Below are 24,980 nucleotides of genomic sequence, written 5' to 3' on the forward strand. Positions count from 1 at the left end.
TATTTTTGACAGGGGATATTTTTTTTTCTGTAAATCTTCTGCCTGTTTGTTCTTGGTTATTTATAATTTAGCTTGTGATATCTTTAGGTTATGATTTTGATTTACATTTGTACTATTTTTGTTAGATTGCTTGTTTTTTTTTGTTTCAGCGGTCTCTCATATAACCTCAATGGTGTTGGAAGAGACCTAAAGCAACAAACAAACAAACATTTAGTGGATATTGTGCTATATAAAGCTTAATTAAAGCTCAAGCTTAATTGGTTCTTCTGTTCTTCTAGAATGGCAAAAATGAACCTTTATTGCTAATTGTTTGATTTCATGTGTTATTTAGGTCATCTCTGCAAGAAGAGGAGAATTTGAGACAGGCTTCGATCGTGGTGGCCAGACTAGAGAGCATGCTATGTTGGTGAAAACGGCTGGTGTCAGACATTTAGTGGTGCTTGTCAACAAGATGGATGACCCAACCGTCCAATGGGATGAGACCAGGTAGCCTTTCCCAGTGTACTTGTCTCATTTTTGCCTGACATTCCATATGTTATTTAAACTTCTTTGGATTGAGGGGAGGGAATCATTGTTGTTGCAGGCATGATGAGAAACTATTGATGGTGTGTCATATTTTGTCCTCACATGTGACATTATTTCTACATGTATAAACAGTTCCATGTCACTACCAAGTATCAGGTAAATGAAGGCCAGTGGTGGTGGTCCTGGATTGCTTGTTGATGATTGAAAGGATGTCCACATGTTTCCCCAAGTATCAGGTAAATGAAGGCCAGTGGTGGTGGTCCTGGATTGCTTGTTGATGATTGAAAGGATGTCCACATGTTTCCCCAAGTATCAGGTAAATGAAGGCCAGTGGTGGTGGTCCTGGATTGCTTGTTGATGATTGAAAGGATGTCCACATGTTTCCCCAAGTATCAGGTAAATGAAGGCCAGTGGTGGTGGTCCTGGATTGCTTGTTGATGATTGAAAGGATGTCCACATGTTTCCCCAAGTATCAGGTAAATGAAGGCCAGTGGTGGTGGTCCTGGATTGCTTGTTGATGATTGAAAGGATGTCCACATGTTTCCCCATCTCACCTTTCTCAGAGCTGCCGTGTGTATCCCACGGAAATACAGTTCTTGCCACTGAGTAACGGAAATGGCCTTAAAACCCATGGTTTATTTCGTTATCTTCTATGGTCAATCTATAAACATTTTGTGTGTCTTTGCCCCATTAAAGTGTATGCAGTTGATGTCAGATAATGTTATATTTTGGGGGGGGGGGGGTCAATGACCTAGGGATATATGTTGAATCCAATAGGTAGAGTCAATGACTGAGATATCGGTAGTATTATTGTGTACTGTGGACTGTTCTCATTTCATTTTGTCAGTGTGTTTGATTCAGAGTGTGCTGGGCGGGTGAGGGGAGGGGTCCTGTCATGGCTAAATCCATCGATTCAATGTTTTGCTCTGAGACTGCTAGGGCCTGTGCCCTCTATTATTATTTGGCACCCTTTTTAGTCTCGGATCGATCTGAACTTTTTTACACATGTTCATCATCATCATCATTGCCTTTTTCACCCTGGGTCAGGGTATAGGAACAAACAGTTTCCATCCTTCTCTATCCTGAGCTAACTTTATCTCATTCCATGTCTTACCACTTCCCTGTATATCAGCTTCTTTAATTCCCAGTGGGTTTCGCTTACTCCAAGTATATGCAGCCTGTATCTTCTCATCTCAGTCACAACTTGAGAGCTTTTTCCTGCTTCATACATGGTGCGAACGTTCCACGATGCAATTTGAAGCTGCTTGTTTGGCTTTGTCTGTTGTCCTTCATAAATTCTGTCATTCCTGAAACTCTTCAGCCGCCCAAGCTAATAAAAGGATTTGGTTTGTCCGTCTGCGTTTCTGTAACGATTTGAGTTTAACGGATCGGGTGTTAACCCTTTGCCAACCCCCAACCTGGAGGCCCAGGTGACTCAAAGATGGGAGAATCACACACCATTAGTCGCCTTTTACGACACGCTGGCTTGGCGTTGGGCTATTCTTGACCCTCTCAGTTGAGGGACCCCGGACACCAGACGGGATGACACAGGTTATATCGTATGATTTGGGTACTTTTGGATGTACATTGTGGCAATTACCACATGGACAGTCTATAACTATAACTGTCATATATGAGGAAATAGGTCAGAAAATGATATTTTTAAGTGTTCAAAATGCTAATGTGGTTTTAAATGATACACATGAGTTCATTAACAATTGTCTAATTGAAGATCTCTGTAGGTCTAAATAAATAGACTTTCATGCGCCAGTGAAATGCATGTCAATTGTCAATTGTCCCTCAAACAGCAGCTCTTTTATCTCACCCCTTCTCCTATTGTCTTTATTGTTTTCTTTACCTCTCCCTCATTCCTCACTCAGTGTCTGTTAATTTTTTTTTCAGGTACAATGAATGCAAGGAGAAACTGTTGCCATACCTTAAGAAGTGTGGCTTCAATCCCAAGTCTGATTTGTACTTCATGCCTTGCTCTGGAATGTCAGGAGCTTTCCTTACTATGATTCCAGATGAGTCTATCTGTCCTTGGTACAGGTGAGCCTTTAAGTAGGTAGTCTAAACCCAAAATTAGATCACTCTCACATGATATTTCTAAGCTGTTCAATTGATAGAGCTAGTTGTCCTGAGTGAAACGATACCAAAATCATCTAAATATCTTAATTTTTAAGGAAGTTATGACAATTTGAGTTTTCGCAAAAACAGGTCGAAATACGGTCCCGTACAGATGGCCCAAAACCCTCATTTTTGAACCAGCAGTGCAAGAACGTAAATCAAGCAAACTCATTAAAATTAATTTGAGCCAGACAAAATGTTGCTGTGAATGCCTCCAATTTTTTTCAATAGGTTTAGATGCATACTTTTTCAGTTCCACGACTTCAAAGAGAGCGAAAAATCCATTTTTCGCATGCGCTCGCGAAAAGAGTAAAATTAGCCAAAAGTAGAGAATTTTGAAAACTCCCAAAATATTTACTTATTAACCGATCTTGATGATCTTGGTATCAATCAAAAGAGGACAATGAGCTCTATTCATTTCTGAAAACAAAAACAACACTGATTTATAAAAAGTCAGAACAACAGAATTAAAATCTTTCATTTTGTCATGTTTAACAAAATGACATTTATTAATCAATTTTTTAAATACCTTTTTTTATCACAAAATACAAATGGATTGAATTTAATTCTACATACAGGTGTGCTTAACTAAGATGATGCTAAAAATATATCAAAAATGAGTTTAGTAAATGTTATAATTTGAAATGACCAAAATACCCCATGGTGATACAATGGATTATGAAATGAGAATCAAGAAAAACATATTGTTAGCCAAGAAAACTTTTTAATTTTGAGACCAATTCTTCATGAGACCCTGACAGGCTAAGGTTTATATCTTTTACATTTCTAATAACTTTATGGTATCTAATTTGATCTTTAATTGCTTCTGTTATTTGTTTTTTTGATTTCTGAGATGTTAAAAGTTTCTCTAGCAAATTATCTACTTCTTCATTATTTTGGCAGACACCTCCACTCAACTCTATTCTCCTCTTTAACTCATCGTGCTTTTCTAAGCTTGTAACTGCCCTAACAATTTTCATATTCTGATTTTCTACCATCTTTTCTCTGATTTTGATTGACACATCTGCTTCGTTTGATCTTGCTGACTCAACTAAACTTTGTCTTTGTCTCCTAGCAATTGTAAACATTTCTGCCTTTTTACTTTTAGATTTACTGTCTAGGTAATCGCTACATGTTTTGTTTCTCTTGATACAATGAGATGCAGTTCTCTGAAGATACGAACAATTAGCCCTCTTCCTGATATCATAATCCAGATCACCAAAAGAACTTTCACCAATTAAATTGGTCAAAGGACAATTACTCAGAACTTTTACAAGAGCCTCATTATCAGGATCAAAACTACCATCCAAAAAATTACTTAGCTGCCTTGATGTTACAACTGCACATGCCTCTGAAATGGACTTCAAACTTTGCTTAAGAATTGAAATATCACAATGAGGAGATTTCAGAAATGAATAGAGAGAATTGTGGAAAACTGAAAGTGAAAGCGAAAAATTTGAACCAAATATATTATCAGAGGAATCGCAAAGCAAATCTGTTGCACAAGAACTTTCTGACGATGACCAGTCTTTAAACTTTCCATGCATTTTCCTAACTAGGTGACAAAAATCGGAATATGTAGTTGAAGAATTGACCAGTTTCCAATATGGACCACTTACTTGCAAATAAAACAGACCTAAAGCACAAACACAACTTATCAGATTCAGATCTTCAATATCCTGACTAACACTCTGAATTTTTTGATTTGACTTGCTCAAAACACCTGAAGAGAAAAAAGATCTGATTTTATCGTAATGGTGAATGATAGCAGCAGCAGCCTCAAAGAAACAATTGAACCTATTTGACTTAAAAGAAGGGATTTTACTATCAGGACAAAATTCTTTCCATTCTACTCTGCAACCACTTTTTTGATCCCCCCGCGGACCAAGAACATCACAAAGAAGTCTAATCAATCTGTTACAACATGATTCACTTTCACCAAAAAACCTTGAGAACTGAGCATCTTTATCCCTACCTATTGGGGCATTTGTAGCCTGTTTTATGTTATTCTCTACTTCTCTCATTGCTTTATCTGTTACATCTGACATACCTAATAGAAAGTGGGCATTGCAATGTAAGAAATTCAATTCAAAATTTTCACCTAACTCTGATTTTAGAAATTGATCTAGCTCTCTATCAAAACATTTCATAACAGCTGCTCTATCAGTCATGGTATTTTTGATTTTATTTAACAGGGTTTTGAAAATTACTTCTTTGTCTTCTTCTGAAATTTCACTTCTAAACTGACTGATTCTTTTCAAGAGTGAAAGAGTTAAATCAGAGTTTTAGAATCTTCTTGAGCAACTAAGGTGAATCCAAGATACAAATTAGAACCATCGTCTAAAGTGACCTGATGACTAACAACTTTTTGATGGTCTCTAGATGTCCCGTCTAAATGAAGAGTGACACTGTCAGAGTCTAAAATTTTTTCAGCTATTTGCATATCTGACAGAACTAAACCTTCAGCATTCATGTTGAGACAAGTTTGGGTTGATGGCAAATTATCAAATTCATGGTTAAAAACATATTTCCCTACTATTCTAATCACTTTACTAACATTTTGAGCAGCCACCCCTGCTGTAGATTGCAAAAGAATTACGGTTTGCCTGATATTATCTGAATATGCATTATTTTCACCAGACTTTACTTCTACCTCATGGAGAGTTTGTTGTTTGAAAATCTTTTCATTTAGACTATCGTTATTTTTCAAGACCTGTTTTTTTTCTTCTGTTAGACGTTTGACTTTTTTCTTTTTATGTTCAACAGAGGCCTCTAAATCATGAATAATTTTATCTTTTTCATCACTTTCAATCTTTCGTTTCCTATCTGAATTTTGAGGATGGCAGTATTTAGTTGTCATTTTAGCTCTAAAGACTTTTCGTTTCAAATTTTTGACCTCTCTTTTTAATTTTAAATTGTCCCTTTTCACTTTATCAGAAAGTTCAAGTTGTTTCTCAAGAGCATCTATTCTGTTTTTAAAAAATTCAAAATTTGGCTGAGAAGATTCCTTAGCATTTGTAATTTTGCATACATTAGATTCAATTGGATTTTCATTTAAGTCATTTGATACTGAAGCACTAATCAAATTTTTAGTTTGTCTTCCTGAAAAATGTTGTATTTCATATATGAATTCTTCCTCTAAAAATTGCTCAAATTCATTTGCACTGATTTTTTTACTTGATTGGAGTTTCTTTTTTTGAGCTTTCAGTTTATTTATCCTTAAGATCAAATTCTTGATAACATTTTTATCCCCATCTTTTTGTTCAGTTCCACTGATTATAAAGAAAAGCCAGTTGGCTGTAAAGTTGGAGTTTAATCTCTCTGAAGTTTGAAATTTTTCTAAATCTAAAACTATTTTATTTGAAAGTTTGAAGTCATTTGGTCTTCCTGTCAATATGAGCTGCTGATAAAACATCTGAAATAAAATTAAAGTCAAAAACATTATCTAAATACTCCCTGAACACATCCTGAGGACCATCCACCAATTGAAAAGCTCTTGAATATGCAGAGGACATTATGCTGCGTAGCCGATCACATGATGCTTGCAAAAGAGAATGGTCACTGTAGAGGTAGCCAAACCAGTCTTGTACCTTCAAGAGAAAAAAATCATACAATTGCATGAAACAATGAAAAATTGATAAGTCCACACATGACAAAAAAAGCTATTAATAGGGTCTACTGATACCATTAAATTTTTATAATACAGTGCAACCTCTGGATCACGACACCCCTGGATAGCAACATTGACCTCTGATCCCAAAATTTTTGCTGTTATTAGATCTTTTACCGAACAATTAGAACACGTTTACTAACCTGCGTCTACATGACACATTGACAGCCTGCCCTCAACAAAAGGCGCTTTGAAAATATTTTCCTTATCGAACATTAAATTCAGAAAACCTCCATTGCCTTTGCCTGCAAGTTGTAAAGCACCTAAAGGGAGGAGTACCCCATCTTATGAGTTAAATGTACACCATTCAATTATCAAAACATGCTGCATGAAGCTTTGAATGCAAAGAGAAAAGACAAAACAAATGAAAGCTTCAATGACAATATAATTGTTGAGTTCTCCTCTATTAAGCTAAATAAATACTTTAAACATCAAGACGGGATCAACTAAAAAACAGTAATTAGTTAAACAAATTGTAAACCAGTCATGCTGTTTACTTCGAATAAGTGTTTTATAAATGTTTTGTATTTGTGCTAAAAAGACAGTACTTTCACTATCCATAACATTGCAACATTCTTAAACACACATGACAGGAAAATTGGGTATGACATAAGAGTAGGTGTAACATACCATCTTCTGTTCTTGGCCACTGAACAGCATGATATCCCACAGCTGGACAAGCACTCGATTGGTGAGGGTTGGTGGATTGGCATCAGGTCTTCTTCCCTTTCCTTCTCTGGTAAACCTTTTAAACATGGCATGGTAGCTATCATCCGCTGTGGTGAAAGAAAAAAAGATAAATGAATGTTTATGACAATTTCTTCCTTGACCTCACATGTAGATTAGAATATCAAAATAAGACTATCCAATCATGACATCAGATATAAGCACATTTTGCTTATGAAATCAATCCGAAAACCCAGCTATATAATAAATATAATATATATATCATCCGTAAAATAGATGCAAGAGAAAATGTTCTTATTCCATTTGAAAGTACAATAATAAATCAAATAAGAATATAGCATGTTGGCTGAGAAAAACATATGAGAGAGAGAGGGGGGGGGGGGGGCTTTTTGAAAAACCCAAAAACTATGAATGCAAATATCATTATCAATATCAATGACTAAAATAAAGCCTACATTATTATTAAGTAAAAGTTTAAAGAACTAATAATTTAATAATCTAAAAGGTTAATAGAAAAAATGTCTAATATATCAACAGCCAGTATACTTTGGACTGTTCCAAATCAACAGGCTGCTTAAGGTTAATCAGTTAAAATACGGGGTACGTATCTCAAAATATTTTCATTAAATGATGAACTTGTGCCTGCCAGTGTCTTTGATAACTCTTTTGGTCGGTAAATAATACAATAAATCTCAATGGGAGACCTTTGATAACTTAAAATCGAAAAGCAAAACTCAAATTTATAATCTATGACAACCCCCATTCTATATAATGGACTAGTCCACTTCGATCAGAAAACTGAAATAAGACCACATTCATGGCAGCCATTCTGATTCAGAATACGAGAAAAACGCATCAACACCAGCTAATATATCAGTTAAAATAAACAAAAGAGAAACAAATCAATAGGCTATAAATTGAAATATAAGTTTGAAAATACAAATTCGATAGTCAGACTGTGAATTGACGGAACTGAAGAAAATAAACAAACTTTAGAAAGTGACCGGTTGATCAACGGATGGCAGTGATGACTCGATGACAGTGACTTGGGCAATTAAATCAAAATAAACTAATATTTATCTATTAACTTTTCAAATCATGACTGAAAACAATATATAGTAACACTTACCAATTAGTTCGTGCAAGATGTTGGCAGTTTCAGACCGTGAAGTCGCCATAACGATGAAAAAATGTGAGAGCAGTAGCTAAACACACATTGCAGTAATGGCGTACGGTAGAAAAAGAAAGTGGCTTCGACCGGCGTTTTTGTAAATTGACGCAACAGGCGCCGTGGTTTCGTATCATTATGATTTTTGTGATATTATAAAGAAAAAAGGCTGAATTTTAATATGATGGTAAGGGTTTTCCAATTTTTCCAGTAAAAATGCATTTTTTTGTTATTTGAAAAATTAAAATGAGATTTTAGCCCACTTGTAGCCAACTTAGAAATTAGCCCGTGACACCACTAGAAAGAGTGATATTTCGACAACAAAAACAGACACTTCTCATGCGAATATGATTCCACGGCGCTTGTTGCCAAGACTTTAAACAGCAGTAGGTGCTCTGGACCACGATTTTCTGTGCGCGTTTGGCCGTGAAAGTATGCATATTGTAAAAAATATTTTGAAAATGTAAATATTCTTTTAACAAAATAAAAATACCATGAAACGAAAGAGAAAAGAAAGCACTTTCGTTTGCTCAAAGTTTCATTGTCATAACTTTGATGGTTTTTATTTAATGGAGCAGTGAAGTTGACCAAAATGACCGAAATATCGGTCTCACTTGCTTACCCAGAGACGGGTTTAGACTACCTACTTTAAGCCATGGTGGCTTTCTCTTGAATTTGACTCAGAGTGGACGTTTCTGTTTCCAGATCCAACCAAGTGAATTTGCCTATGAGTTTCTCCATTTTTAGGCTGTTTTATTTTCCAGCATAATTCAGGATTTCCTTTGTGACAACCAGGCTGGGCCATGTCAACTCCTTTTGCGTTGGGTTTTTAAATCTTTGATTTAATGCAAGGCAAAAGCAAATCACTCATCCTCACCTTCAAGTATCTTAGTGATTTTACAGGAGAATATTTGACGAGACCCAATTTTTATCCGACAAAGACCGCTGTTAATGGCCAGATACTCATTTTACACCTGAGCCTTTTCCAAGGGCTCAACTATGTGCCGAGCGAGGCTTGAACCCAGGACCTTCCAATCGGAAAGGGAGTGTCATTCCACTAGACCACATAGCCACACAAATGCTTTGCTCTGAGACTGCCAGGGCATGTGTCCTCTATTATTATTGGACCTCCTTTTAGTCTTTAGTCAGTCACCTGCAAATAGACACCTCTCGGACAATCGTCATAATGTAAACAAAGACAATGATTGGTAGACACATCAAACTACACAGGTTTTACTATCGATGGTTTGTGCTTAAGTAAAATGCTCACTGTTCTAACGCTTGATCAATAGAAAATGATGTGTAAACCCAAACGTTTATAATCTGATCAAGAAAATCGTGTGATAACTGGTCACCCATTTGGCGGTATGAAAACAATAACAATGATCCGAGAGGGGTCGATTTCATTCACGTTTCTGTTTATAAACAACCATGTTTGTCCGAGCACGTGTGAGGGTGTGTCACAAATTTCATGTTTTGATTGGTCGAAAATCTACTGGTTAATTGTTACACATTTTATATTGTATCATTTGAGGACTTTTGGATTATCTATTACATTATCTGCAGAGCAGCCTGTCAATTACTGTAAGTTGCTTCCGATTTAAGTCAACTAATGTTTGTGATGTGGACAAAAGTGAAACCAAATGGAAAGGGATTGGATCGTATCATTGAATGAATATCTCTTGGTGTAAACAAGATGAAATGACTTGCCTCCTATCTCTTGATTTGTTCCAGGGGCCCATCCCTACTGACATACCTGGACAGTATGCCTGAAATTAGTCGTGCTGCTGATGCTGGGGTTAGACTTCCTGTGGTAGACAGATATAGGGTGAGTGTCATCATATGGAATGGATTGTGTCCTGTCATGTCATGTGTGTGTGTGTGTGTGTGTGTGTAGCCAGCAGTAGATAATATTATATATTGCACACCTGCCTTGTTTTGCACACATCACATCTTTGGCTCTCAGCTATGAATTTTCTTGATTGGTCCTTTTTTTTTTTTTTTCATTATGATACGCATACAATGGTTAGTTTTCAAAATTTTCATTCATCTGACTTGGAAATATGGTTAGCTTACCATGTTTAACGGGTCACCAGCGAGGCGGGAGTATGGGAAAAAAAATTGGGTTTTGAAAGTTGGGGGAGGGGAGAGTAGCTGAAATTTTCAACATTGATCAACTGTCCGCCTTGCTGTCTGTGTTCGTCATGCTTATTGTGTCAAATTGCTCAATTCTTATCTTGATTGGTAAATTGTTTTTTATGTTAAGGGGTGTCACAATTGACTTTGGTCGTTAGCAGGCAATGATGTTTCTTGAGAGAGTGAACATTGTCAATCAACAGCTCGCCAATACTTATGCTCTTTTTGTTTGCCATATGCATGTCCACAAGTTTTTGTGAGTCGTCCGTGTCCAAGTTGGACATGTGACTGCAACACATAGAGAACACAATGAATGTATTTATGTTTCACTATAGGTGTTTTGCAGTGGGAATGGGACATAGAATTTTGCGGTGTTTCTCTTCTCAGCTTAGGCCTAGATTCCAATCAAATGCAATGATACCAAAACTCTGGTTTCCCCGGAAAAAACTTCGGTCTGGGGCAAAAAATTCCGGGTTCCAGGCAACTTCCGTCAAATTCCGGTGAGGTCAATTTGATCAAAGAATACCCCCCTGCAACCACCACATCATCACTACTACTACAACCATCATCACTACCACTACTACTGCAACCACCACTACCACTACTACAACCACCACTACCACTACTACTTCCAATACTGCCACACAATCTGAACTAACACGACTACAACCACCACCACCACATCATCATCACTACAACTACAGCTACAACCACCAGCACCACATCATCATCACTACTACTACTACTACAACCACCACCACCACCACCACATCATCATCATTACCACTACTACGAAAACCACCACCACCACCACATCATCACTACCACCACCACTACCAATACTACTACAACTACCACCACATCATCATCACTACTACTGCTCAGTGATGCCAAAATTCCGGTCTGGAGCAAAAAATTCCGGGTTCAGGCAACTTCCGTGAAATTCCGGTGAGGTCAATTAGTTCCCCCCCCCCCTTTTTTTTTTTTTTTCCCAACCACCACTTCATCATCACTGCCACTAGTATTTCAACCATCATCACTACCACTACTACTGCAACCACCACCACATCATCATCACTACCACTACTACTACAACAGGGTGTCCAGGGAAGTCGGAAAGTTGGAAATTGGTCGAAAATTTCATACTTGGTCGGAAATGTTGGAAATAATGAGATTGAGGGTGAAATTTCCTGTAAAATGAGAAAAATGAGGAATTTCTTGCTTAAAATGAGATGTCAAAAATGTATGAAGGACAACTGCTGTGCACAAAATTTTATTATTTTACTACTACAACTGCCACCACATCATCATCCCCATCACCACCACTACCACATCCCATACCATCACTACAACTACCACGTCATCATACCCACCACCACAACTACTCCAACTACCACCACATCACCATGCCTACCACCAATGCCACCACTGCTATAACAACCACCACATCACTATCCCTAACACTACCACTATTACTACAACCACTATACCATCATCATACCTACCACCACCACCACTTCACTACTCCAACTACCATCACATCATCATCCCTACCACCACGATTGCAACCACTGCCACATCATCATCCCTACCACCATCACAATCACCACTACTACAACCATTACAACTAACTTTACACTATCATCTCTACCACTAGTGCCATAACTTACTACCACATCATACCTACCAACAATTCATGAGTATTTTAAAAAAGTGAAAATGGGGTTGGGTGGTGGCTTTTGACATTGTGTATAATCACATGGTACCATCTCTAAGTAGATTAGTTTTTTATGTTGCTGTCAGTTTTTAACCTTTTGAAATTTCTCCAAATGTTGTCAAAAAATTTATAGATTATAGTCGCATGGATGTGTCATGATCTGTGCGCTGAGAAATTTCTCCTTTTTGTGACCAGTCATTTTCACCTCTGCTCTTACTTTGAAATATGGTGGTAAAACCTATTTTAAGTAGAATTGTCTTTTTTTAAGCCTATAGAACACTGTGGGGATGGCAAGAATTGATAAAATACTTGGTAGGAAATTTCACTTCTAGGTAGGAAATTTTAAGGTTGGATTTCCCTGGACACCCTGTACAACCACCACATCATCACTACCACTACTACTACAACCACCACATCATCACTACCACTACCACAACTACCATCACTATTACAACCACGACACCACATTATCACTACCAATACTACTACACCACCACCGCCACATCATCATCACTACCACTACTACTACTACCACAACCACATCGTCATCACTACCACTACTACTACAACCAGCACCACCACATCATCATCACTACCACTACTACCACCACCACTACATCGTCATTACCACATCATCACTACCACTACTACTACAACCACCACCGCCACATCATCATTACCACTACTACTACAACCACCACCACGTCATCACTACTACTACAACTACCACCACCACCATATCATCATCTTTACCACTACTACTACAACAACAGCCACTATCACATCCTCATCATCACTACTACTATTACTACAACCACCACCACATCATCCTCACTACCACCAGTACTTAAATCTCTACCATTAGGTTTTGGCGCTTTACTTCATTTGAAACAAGGAAACTTTGGGATTGTATTTGGCAATGTGTTTATGTATCATAATATATTTCTGATCAGTTATCTATTTAGAACTATACAGTATGTAAACACAATGCCAAATACCATCCCAATTCCCTTCTCTTGTGTGCGGAAATTCCTCTTTCGGTATTGAAATTCCTACGAGTGGTGTCTGAAACTCCTGTGAGTCAAATTTAAAATTGGCGTCTCTGTACTACTACTACAACCACATCATCGTCACTACCACTACTACTACAACCACCAACACTACAACTGCTATTACACCACCACCACACCAGCATCATCACTACCACTACTACAACCACCACCACCACCACATCATCACTACCACGACTACTACAACTACCACCACCACATCATCATCACTACCACTACAACAATAACAAACACATTGCCAAATACCATTCCAATTCCCTTTTCTTGTGTTCAAAAATTCCTCTTTCAGTATTGAAATTCTGTGAGCCAAATTTACAGTTGGCGTCTCTGCAAATGGTTCATAATTTTTGATCCCGAGTCTTTGAAAATATCAACCTTCCAATTTTTTTGTTATTTTTCTCCAGGATATGGGCACTATTATACTTGGCAAAATAGAGGCTGGGAAAATCTACAACAATCAAAAACTTGTGATGATGCCAAATAAGGTAAGCTGATGGCCGATGAATATGTAGTGCATTTTCATTGTCTCTTATCTGAGAGTCATTACTTGTTTATTGCTTATTTCTGATGGATTTCATCACAAATTCATTTCTCATTGTCTTAGTATTCAAGAATGATATGTGTATCAATTCAAGTAGTGACAATCCTATTTCCTGTTTGTAAGATAGTCAATCAGACAATGAAAACTGGATGGTTGGCAGGGAGGTCACGTACTGTGTCTTCTGTATCCAGGCCTGTAAATCTTCCGTCTATTGTCGGATTTCCGACAGTACGATTTTGCTCTAGTAGTGCTAATAATATTTTTAAAAATAATTAATAGTAAAAATAAAATTCGTAACGTCAAAGAACAGAACCAATAAAAAATAAAATAAAGACATTTTTTTCCAGGAAAAAATCAGATTTTATTCCGTTTCAAATGCCGACTTAAAAAAAAAATTTTATTTGTCGCATCAAAGGCAAAACAAAACGTCTATCAGTTAGCTATAATATTATCATGCCACCTACACACTCCACTAGATGTGGATGTATTCACTGCCTGGCTACTGTGCCACAGCCAGCGAGAGAGGGTCACGAAGCACAGATTATCTATGTCGCAACGTTCGCGCGAGTCGTCGAACACACACCTAGTCAGTAAATAACGCACGCACGGAAGGTTGCTCTCTATTTTGCTACTGACACACATGCATTTCTCTTGTTCTCATATCTTTTTCTCTATATTTTATTGGTTCAGTCCGGATGTGAGACGGAAAAAAAATAATGCGAAATAATTATTTTTCTTTGAAATATATGTTCTTCTTCGAAAGCTCTCACACGACAGCACCACTTCCTCCTCCTCCTCCTCTTCTTCTTCTTCTTCTTCTTCTTCTTCTTCTTCTTCTTCTTCTTCTTCTTCTTCTTCTTCTTCTTCTTCTTCTTCTTCTTCTTCTTCTTCTTCTTCTTCTTCTTCTTCTTCTTCTTCTTCTATAAGAATTAATCCAAATAAACGAAAGAATCAGCATAAACATTTAACACAAACAAACAGGAGCGAAGATATGCAGCTTCCTGTGTCAAGCACGAGATACACTTCCTTCAAAAGGGTAGGAATTGTTCTCTTCCTTTTCATTTTACAACTAACTCAGACCAGGGCCCTCAAATAATTGGGATTTTTTTTTTTGGGTACCATAAAATAAGAACCTCATTATAAATAAGATGGGGAAAGTGACATGATTTGACTTGTCAATTGACGTGTCATATCTGTGTTGTGTAAATAATGCATATTTTTGTCCTGTTGTGTCCATTTTCGCGTGTTCAGAAAGTTCCGACAATTTTTTCACCAACCATTTACAGGCCTGTATATCCACATATCCTTGGCTGGGAGGGAAACAGTCAAATCTGGCTGGGGTTCCTTGGCTCCCATAGTGGGCAGGGAGGTCACGTACTGTGTCTTCTATATCACTATATTCTTGGCTGGGAGGGAAACAGTCAAATCTGGCTGGGGTTCCTTGGCTCCCATAGTGGGCAGGAAGGTCACATACTGTGTCTTCTATACCCCTAAATGTTTTCCAACTTGCTTTTTGTCTTGGTCTTGGAATGGGAATACTTGGTTTTGTCCTTTCCTTTGTCATAGTCCTTGGCTGGGAGGGAAACAGTCAAATGTGTGGTTATCTATTATGTATTTAGACCTGTAAAGGAAAGAATTCACAAATCGTAGTCGAATGACTGTAAAGTAATTAGGAGTGTTCCATAACGCTACGCATAGCTCATGGGAGCCGTTTATATTAACAATGGATTTATTGCCAAGGCTAAGGGGCGCTTTTTAGAATTGATGTGACGGAACACATCCCAGTGTAATTTCACACAGCCTTCGTTAATAATTTTTTCACTTTCCAGCCTGTTGTGATCCCAACGGTAGCCAATTTTAACTAAGCCGCTGAGTGATAAATTTTACTGTTTCATCTAAGTCAAAATTGACCATATTTACAAGCTGGGTTTTAAAAGTATAAACAAGTAAAATGCGAATGCCGGAAGTGTGTTATGTAGACACCATTAACATCTCTAGTAGGTGATAACACCTTTAAATCGAAAGTTAGGATAGATTGCTACAAGCACATTTCAATTGCCTCACGTTGTAAACAAACTGGTTGAACGTTTCTTCACTGATTGGGTACCTGATTATAAGGAACAACGGTAAGTAGCCTAATTAATTCCCGTGCAAATCAGGACGTTTTCTGCCATTGTTTTGCTCAAGTCCAAGCGAGCTTGCTGTTTTGTGGCGATTTACCTTCATTTCGATTCTTTGAATTTTTCCTCTACGCCTGCCGAAGTATCTTCTTGATAATTCACTTCTACTTAATAATTCAGTGTATTGGCCAGAAGTCATATTTATTTCAGTTTTTTTTTCTGTCATTATCTGATTGAAAATCAAGTTTGCTCATTGCTACATTATTCATATGTTCTCACAATGCCGAAGCTGTTCGTGGATCGCAATTCAGACTTGTCGAGCATCGATAAAGATGTGAGGAATAAATTCAATTGGTCATGGCTAGAAGTTAAAGATGATAATGGTGATTTCCAGAGGCAGGAATATGACTTTGATGAAGTCATCTTTACCTATATGAATGACATGCTTATTTAGCATTCCTTCTACATCAAATTATGGCAGTCATACTTCCAGTAAGAAATAACACCCCCTATTTTAATGTATTGTATTTATCACTCTCCTCTCCAATGATGCCCTTATTTTTAAAAAAATAATTGAATCTTCAGTTTGTCGGAAGATTTTCAGTCAATTTTTATAGAGCTCATTGACAGGTCTATGTATTATATTTATTGTTTTGAATGTATCCTGTAAGCATAAATGCCATTTATTATTATTATTATTTGAGTGTATTCCTCTTACTGGGGTCGTGTGCTTACGTCTGGATGAGACTTTTAGGTGATCTCAAAGTAAGTACACACTGTTAATGTGCTCTTGGAATCTACAGCTGTACCCTATTTGAGCCAGTTCCTCTTTGTCTTACTTTTCTTTGTATGCTTTTAGTTGAAAATCTAGAATCTCATCCTTCTTATTAGTGTTGAAAAGACCTAAATGTTTCACAGGCGTCAAAAACCCTTATAAAGAACAACAACAGTCTATAAATATTTACAGGAATCTTTTTAACTTTGGCTTTATCATAAAGCAACGAATTTCTCAACTTTATTAAAATTTTACATTATCATGATTTGTAATAGTTTGGTTCGAGATGATTGAACCAAATTTGTAATAATGATCTCAAATGTTTGGTCATGAAATGGGAGGAGTCAGGCATTCAATCTTAGATATTCACTAAAGAACAAAAAAAGGTCCTAATCTGTTTTGTAGGTGGTTTGACAAGCCTGTCTTTTCTACGATTCCTTTCAGGTTAATGTAAAGATAATGAGCATTATTTCTGATGAGGAAGACAGTGAAGATGCCATGCCTGGTGAAAATGTCAAATTAAAAATTTCAGGAATTGAGGAAGAGGTGAGTTGAATAAAAATTTTTATACAACTGTTTGTGTAAACAAAACTATTGCATATAATTGTTGTAGATGTTGGTGGCCACTGTGTATTGTTGATTGTCACCTGGGTTCCATTTACATCCACATAGCTGCCAATCGTTTTGTCCAAACAGATTTGTTCTGTATTTGGCTTCCTGAGTCCTTAACTCCATACTTTGTCATTTTTGGCTGATTTGTGGTAACCAAGGCATATGAGCCTATTATTATTATTATTATTATTATTATTATTATTATTATTATTATTATTAATATTATTATTATTATTATTATTATTATTATTCAGGGTGTTCAGTGAGGTCGGCAGCATAATCTTCATTTGTTAGAAATATTGTGTTAATTAAATAAAAATCAAATCAAATCCACATATTCAATCAGAAAATTAAATGCTTATAAAGGTAAAACTTCACACTGATTTCCCTTTTTTAATTTATGAAATATAAATTCAATCCCTTGAATAAAAAAAAAGAATTCTTGATCTGATTCAAATTTATTTATTTATTTTTTTACTACTAGCTTTTATAACGGTTTAGGTTGAAGAGAAATAAATTATACACTTAGGTGTGTTTATTTTGTCAAAGCAAATAGGTAGGAATTCTCCTCAATTTAGGGGTTCAATTTACTACTACTACTGTTACTGCTGAAAAACCATTTTATTTCATCAAAGCAAATAAATATGCAATCACCTAATTTTAGCCTGATTTTTATCTCAAAACTCCCTCTCAAGTGATGTACAGTTATGCATTTCTAAATATCCTAAGTTACTCCATTTATTTTACTTTTGTACTTGTGTAATAGTCCTTATCTTAGTTAATGCAGTTTGGATTCTTTCTTATTTTGTCTGTTCTGAAGCTTTGATCATCTCATTATGGAAAGTGTTATTTGATAACAATTCAAAAAAAGTGCTGGAACTAAAGCTGATAATTTAGCATTTGGACAAGCCTCTGTCCTCTTCAACTTGTTAGTGTTAGTAGTAGTAATTATAAAGCTGACTTTTATATGTTGCAATTTGAGTAAAGTCACAATGGTGACTTCCAGATGGTTTAGCTGGTGCATTTTTTAATGTATTCATGGCACATTTGGTTCTTAAATTGCTCGGTTGGATTTTTCAGTCCGAGATTTTGATGATGATGATTATTATTATTATTACGAGGGCTCTTTCATAATTAACCAAAAAATGCCTGTAAAATCCGCGTTTTTTATGCTATCAACAAAATTCTTGCACGTGTTCATACCTTGACTCGTCCTTCATTTCTCTACGTAACAGCCAAGTCTGTCGACACACTTCTGCCAACGCCGCACCAGGGAATAGATACCTTCTCGGAAGGAATTTCCGTCAAGGTTTTGTAGCCATTTCCGCACATGGTCAACAAGCTCTTCATCGACATCAAAGCGCTTTCCTGCCAACTCACGTTTCAGTGGCCCAAAGAGGTGATAATCAAATGGTGCGAGGTCTGGACTGTGTGGTGGGTGTGGCAAAATCTCCCATCCATATTTCTCTAGCCAACCTTGCGCCACTCGTGCTGTGTGGGGTGTAGCGTTGTCGTGTTGCAAAATGACCCCGTTGGTCAACTGCCCTGGGCACTTTCTGCGAATGGCCTCCCTAAGCTTGTCAAGAGTTTGGCAGTACCTTGCAGCATTGATTGTTTCTCCAGGTTGTAAGGTTTCGAACAGAATAACACCACGACTGTCCCAGAAAACAGTTCCCATTATTTTCTTTGCTGACCTCATGACTTTGAATTTCTTCGCGACGGGTGTGGATGGATGTTTCCATGTCATCGAATCTTGCTTTGTTTCTGGGGTGCAATGGTGCAACCAAGTCTCATCACTGGTGACTATGCTGTCAAGAAAAGTCACATCGTACCCTAGAAAGTCTCCGCCGGCGTTGGCAGTATGCCCGTGAACCCTGCGTGAGCTCTTGCTTCTTCTCAAAAGTTCTCTGCAGATGTCCAATCTTTGTTCTTTATGATTGTCTGTCAATTGCTTAGGAACCCATCTTGCGCTGACTTTTCTGTAGCCAAGTTCATCAAACAATTCTATGGTCAGAAGTTTCCGAAATTTCAAGACTGCTTGCGATTTCATGAAGTTTCAACCTCCTGTCTTGACGAATAAGCTCATCAACTTGCTTCACATTGTCTTCTGACGTCACAGTTATCGAACGCCCTCTCCCTTCCCTGTCTGTCAAGTCGGAATGGCCGGCTTCAAACAAATTACACCAGTGATACGGCTTATAACATGCTCACCATATACACTCTGAAGTTCTTTATGAATTTCGGTAGGATTCAGACTTTTGGGGTTCAAAAAACGTATGACAGCTCTGATTTCCTCCTTTGACCAAGTTTCAAGGTGGGCCGCCATCTTTAAAATCGTCTAGAAATTCATTGTGCAAAATGATTCACTTCATAATTTCTGGGAATATCTGTAAGGAAATAAGAAATATCATGTCGTTTACAGAATTAAAAAATCTCCACTGGTTGCTGAGCATTGGGCATCTTTCGGTTATTTCTGAAAGAGCCCTCATATTATTACCTGGAATCTGCGGGGAGAAATGGGGACACATCTCGATGGAATGGGCGTTCCTTATTTTATTTTTGAAAAGTTGGTAGCTATGCATTTAGGTGACCTGTTAAACAGGGCTTTCAAGCTGAATCTGGGCTTACAACTGGAGTTCACTGTATTATTATTATTATTACTATTATTATTATGTTATATTATTATTTTATTATTATTATTATTATTATTATTATTATTATTATTATTATTATTATTATTATTATTATTTATAAATTAGTTGAATATAGCTTCTATTCAATTTTTTATTTATGTTGGCAACAGTTTACAACTAAATTTGAATGACAAATTGACCATGGCTAGTGTTTTGTTTCAGGACATTTCCCCTGGTTTTGTCATCTGTTCACCAACTGATGTGTGTTCCACTGGAAGAGTCTTTGATGCTCAGGTTGGCTTTACCTTTCATTTTAATTGGGTTTTAACATTGAATTGCAATATCTGATAATTTATTTAAAACGCAAACATCAAAAGGAGATTCCATAGATCTCGACATTTAACCATGGAGGGAATCTTTTGGTTGGGATAGAATAGGTTTGACCTCTAGATCGTAATCCATGATCTCAATTCCTCACTGGATGGGGTTCCTGACCTCCCATAGTGGGCAGGGGGGTACATACTGTCTTCTATCCCCTTATATCTGTTTTCCAACATGCTTTCTGTCTTTGTCTTGGAATGAGATTACTTGGTTTTGTCCTGGCCCTGGCTGGGAGGGAAACAGTCGAATGTATAGTTATTTGGGAGATGATATTTTTTTCATTGTAAATCATCTCTCTGTTATGCACTGTATTATGCTTTCTTTATATTATATATGATTTGTAAAACATTTGAGTGTGTTCCTCTTAGTGGGGACCTGTGCTTGTGTCTGGATGAGACTTTTAGTGATCTCAAACTAAGTACTTTGAAAGAGTGATTTTGGAATCCACACCTGTTTCTTATTTGAACCAATTCCCCTTTGTCTTCCCTTTTCTTGGATGCTTTTTTGTAATTCTAGAAGTTTTTACTATCCCATTTTCTTCCTTTTTACTGGCGCTGATATGACCATGTGTTGCAAGCGCCGTAAAACCCTTAAAAACAAAAACAAACGTCAATTCCTCACTTCACCTTCGTGGTTGGAAATTTTGTTTTAAGGAAGATATTTAGAAAAAATATTTTCTTTTTCTTTTTTTCCCCCAGATTGTAATATTGGAATACAAATCTATCATTGCCTCAGGTTATAGCTGTGTATTGCATATTCATTCCTGTGTGGAGGAGGTTACTATTAAGGTAAAGATTTGATGGTTTTTTCATGTCCCCTTCTAAACCACTGGGTAAAAAATATTATGTATCCAGAGGCTCCTGGTCTTATGCTTTTCGCATAATAATTATGCTTAATTGAGCTACATTCCGTGGCATTCAAGGCAAATATTCTGCATTCAATAGAGGGCTTTTAAAAAAATATTTTAAACACCATAGTGAGTATGTATCATTTTCTCTATTATCAGGGCTGAGAATCTTCCGCCTAAATGGTAGTTTATCTCCGCCCATCCCCATCACAATTGCTCCTTTTTCGCTTTTTTTTTTTTGATAAATAAACAGTGGTTTTGAGAATTTCTCAGAAATTTGCCATGTCAAACATTTTCCTCAAAACCACAAAATCACCATTATTTTGATACCTGTGCTCAGTCTTGTGAAATTTGGTTTACGGTCCGGTCCCGTTTATATGACATTGGATGGCACCAGATGTCACAATTGACACAGGCGACACCGGTTGCAGAGGAAAATAGCTTGCATTTTAGTTGTAGAGTACATTGCTATCACCGACAGTCGATCACGGGGTCATACTACCTGGCGAGCAGGAGTCAACGAGCTACTGCCAGTACCGTCAAAATGCCATCAAAATGATCAAATGTAATCATTTGTAACTCATTTGCGTTATAATCTTTAACTATTGTAATGTATTATATTATTTCTCTGACACTTCTTTATTCTCATGTGATTTCTGTTTCTATGGGATATATGTACGTCAAATAACAATGAAAACAAAAGGCCTCATATTTCAAATACTCATAAGTACACATAGACTAAATTGAATCAAGAAATAACACATTTATACAAACACCACCCCCCTCTTAATCCAGACAAAATACAGGGATAATACTGAACTTTTCACCCGACAAAAATCTTCAGTGCGATTTTTCTGGAACTCATGCAATGTGGTTTTGATTAACAACTTGTCAGGTCCAATTCCCACCAACCAGTAGAATAACAAGTCTCTGACCACTGTTATCATTCTACAATCTGAAAACGTCATCAAGTAATCATCACGATACTTCAAGCTGTTGGTAACAACACAAATAATACGATGTCGGCAATGTTATAGCCACAGTTCTGTCATACTCTTTTTAAAAAGGCCATTTTAACCAATTTGGCCAGAAAACTTGTCCTTCAAATATTGATCAACTAAAATGACCCTCATCGTGTCAAAAACTCTCAAACCTGAGACTTCCTTGCGGTTTTAAGTTTGAGAGTGTTAGTTAAGATGAAGTCTCAGGTTTTAGAATTTTTGACAAGATGAGGATCATTTTATTTGATTGATATTTGAAGGAGTTTTCTGGCCAACATTTAATTATTTTTCACAGAGTACAGAAGAGTTGAAAAGATGCAAACATTAATGTGGGATGAGATCCATTTATATCGTTCACACAACCAATGACCAGTACAATGTAGTCATAATATAATAGTATAATGCAGTGGAATGCTAGTACAAGGACTATAATACATTATTATAATATTTATCATGTGTGGCCAACTTTCATGACCAACCCAGTTTATATGGACATTTTTCACTCTCTGATTTTAGCCAGTTTTTGTCTTAATGGGGTGGATAGCGACATTTTGGTTGACGGTTCAATGGATTCTATTATCAGAGGTAGATGATGCTGGCGGTGGTGATGGCAACAATGTAAATGATGTTGGTGGTTTAGGGACGGTAGTAGGACTGGTGCTGCTGAAAATTATGGTGAAGCTGTCGTCGGGGCTAATACTTATGACGTATTCGGAAAAAACCTGACACGTTTCATTTTAAAAGATTTTAGACCTGTAAATTATTTTTTCACTTTTCAAACCCGTCGTGATCCCAACTGTAGCCAATTTTAACTGAGCCACCGAGCGATAAATTTCACTGTTTCATCTAAGCCAAAATTGACCACATTTATCTCAAAAGTATGATAAAGTAAATTGCGAATACCGGAAGTCCGTTATGTAGACACCTTCAAATCGAAAGTTAGGATAGATTGCTACAAGCACATTTCGATTGCCACACGTTGTAAACAAACTGGTTGACCGTTTCTTCATTGAGTACCTGATTATAAGGAACAACGGTAAGTAGCCTAATTAATTCCCGTGCAAATCAGGACGTTTTCTGCCATTGTTTTGCTCAAGCCCAAGCGAGCTTGCTGTTTTGTGGCGATTTACCTTCATTTAGATTCTTTGAATTTTTCCGCTACGCCTGCCGAAGTTTCTTCTTGATAATTCACTTCTACTTAATAATTCAGTGTATTGGCCAAAAGTCATATTTATTTAAGTTTTTTTTTTCTGTTATTTACTGATTGAAAATCAAGTTTGCTCATTGCTACATTATTCTAATGTTCTCACAATGGCTTAGCTGTTCGTGGATCGCAATTCAGACTTGTCGAGCATCGATTAAGATGTGAGGAATAAATTCAATTGGTCATTGCTAGAAGTTAGAGATGGTAATGGTGATTATTTTTCTGACTGTCAAAAATTTCCAGAGGCAGGAATATGACTTTGATGAAGTCATCTTTACCTATATGAATGACATGCTTATTTAGCATTCCTTCTACATCAAATTATGGCAGTCATACTTCCAGTAAGAAATAACACCCACTATTTTAATGTATTGTATTTATCACTCTCCTCTCCAATGATGCCCTTATTTTTAAAAAGATAATTGAATCTTCAGTTTGTCGAAGAGTTTCAGTCAATTTTTATAGAGCTCATTTACAGGTCTAAAATTTGGCCAGAAAACTCATCCTTTAAATATCGATCATTTATAAATTCATATTTATAGGTTATGGTTGCATGGATGGGTCATGATCTTCACAATGAAAAATTTCCTCCTTTTTTGTGACCGGTCATTCTCACCCCTGATTATTAGAGATTCTGATAATGCCTGGGGAAATGCCACTTTAAAGGAAAGTTTAAAAAAATATTATGGTCTATTTCGTTATCATCCTCTATGGTCAATCAATACACATTTTGTGTGTCTGATTTGTCCTTTTAAAGTGTATGTAGTTGATGTCAGATAATATTATATTAAGGGGTCAATGACCGATGCATTATATGTTGCCTCCAATTCATGGGGTCAATGACTGATGCATTATATGTTGCCTCCAATACATGGGGTCAATGACTGATGCATTATATGTTGCCTCCAATACATGGGATCAATGACCGATGCATTATATGTTGCCTCCAGTTCATGGGGTCAATGACCGATGCATTATATGTTGCCTCCAATTCATGGGGTCAATGACTGATGCATTATATGTTGCCTCCAATTCATGGGGTCAATGACCGATGCATTATATGTTGCCTCCAATACATGGGGTCAATGACTGATGCATTATATGTTGCCTCCAATTCATGGGGTCAATGACTGATGCATTATATGTTGCCTCCAATTCATGGGGTCAATGACCGATGCATTATATGTTGCCTCCATACATGGGGTCAATGACTGATGCATTATATGTTGCCTCCAATACACGGGGCCAGTGGCCTCCCATTGGTAATATTACTGACAGTCAGCTATTATTATCCCTATTTAATTTCTGGGCTGGGTTACTGACCTCCCATAGTGGGCAGGGAGGCATTTATTGTCTTCTATCCCTCTATAACTGTTTTCCAACACACTTTCTATCTTTGTCTTGGAATGAGATTACTTGGTTTTGTCCTGACCCTGGCCGGATACCTTAGCTGGGAGGGAAAGTTTTTGGGAGATAATATTTTTTGTCTTGCAAATCATCTGTTTGTTATGTATTATGTTTTGTTTACATATTATATATGATTTGGAAACATTTGAGTGTATTCATCTTAGTGGGGATCTGGGCTTTTAGGTGATCTCGTAACGAATTCATTGTGTGCTCTAATCAATTCCCTGCAAATGTTTACATATGATATAATATTGTATGATTGCCTGTTACACTATATACAACAAAGCATGTCACAGTCAATTGTGTGCTGAGTTGATTCCGCTTTTTTGTGTGTGATCTGATTCCTCTTTGGGGTTATT

At 36.9% G+C, this 24,980-nt stretch overlaps 2 protein-coding genes across 3 annotated transcripts in view; one reads left to right on the forward strand and one right to left on the reverse strand.

The window, feature by feature from the left end:
• LOC144972220 (eukaryotic peptide chain release factor GTP-binding subunit ERF3A-like) overlaps nt 1-24,980 on the forward strand; it is a 42,673-nt gene that overhangs the window by 12,134 nt on the left and 5,559 nt on the right. For both annotated transcript variants that reach the window (XM_078913250.1, XM_078913251.1), the window contains 7 exons: nt 332-486; nt 2,428-2,574; nt 9,912-10,005; nt 13,505-13,585; nt 16,981-17,082; nt 20,004-20,075; nt 20,861-20,950. In XM_078913250.1, coding sequence (XP_078769376.1) covers nt 332-486; nt 2,428-2,574; nt 9,912-10,005; nt 13,505-13,585; nt 16,981-17,082; nt 20,004-20,075; nt 20,861-20,950 — 741 coding nt within the window. The remainder of the gene's footprint in view (nt 1-331; nt 487-2,427; nt 2,575-9,911; nt 10,006-13,504; nt 13,586-16,980; nt 17,083-20,003; nt 20,076-20,860; nt 20,951-24,980) is intronic.
• On the reverse strand, nt 5,891-8,210 carry LOC144972221 (uncharacterized). The gene is made up of 3 exons (XM_078913252.1): nt 8,139-8,210; nt 6,953-7,098; nt 5,891-6,242 (listed from the first exon to the last, which is right to left on the reverse strand). The coding sequence occupies exons 1-3, from the start codon at nt 8,185-8,187 to the stop codon at nt 6,027-6,029; spliced, it is 411 nt and encodes a 136-aa protein (XP_078769378.1). The 5' UTR covers nt 8,188-8,210; the 3' UTR covers nt 5,891-6,026.

The sequence above is a fragment of the Berghia stephanieae genome, chromosome 5 (assembly GCF_034508935.2).
Source record: "Berghia stephanieae isolate SIO BIC M18660-M18661 chromosome 5, UCSD_Bste_1.3, whole genome shotgun sequence".
Lineage (NCBI taxonomy): Eukaryota > Metazoa > Mollusca > Gastropoda > Nudibranchia > Aeolidiidae > Berghia > Berghia stephanieae.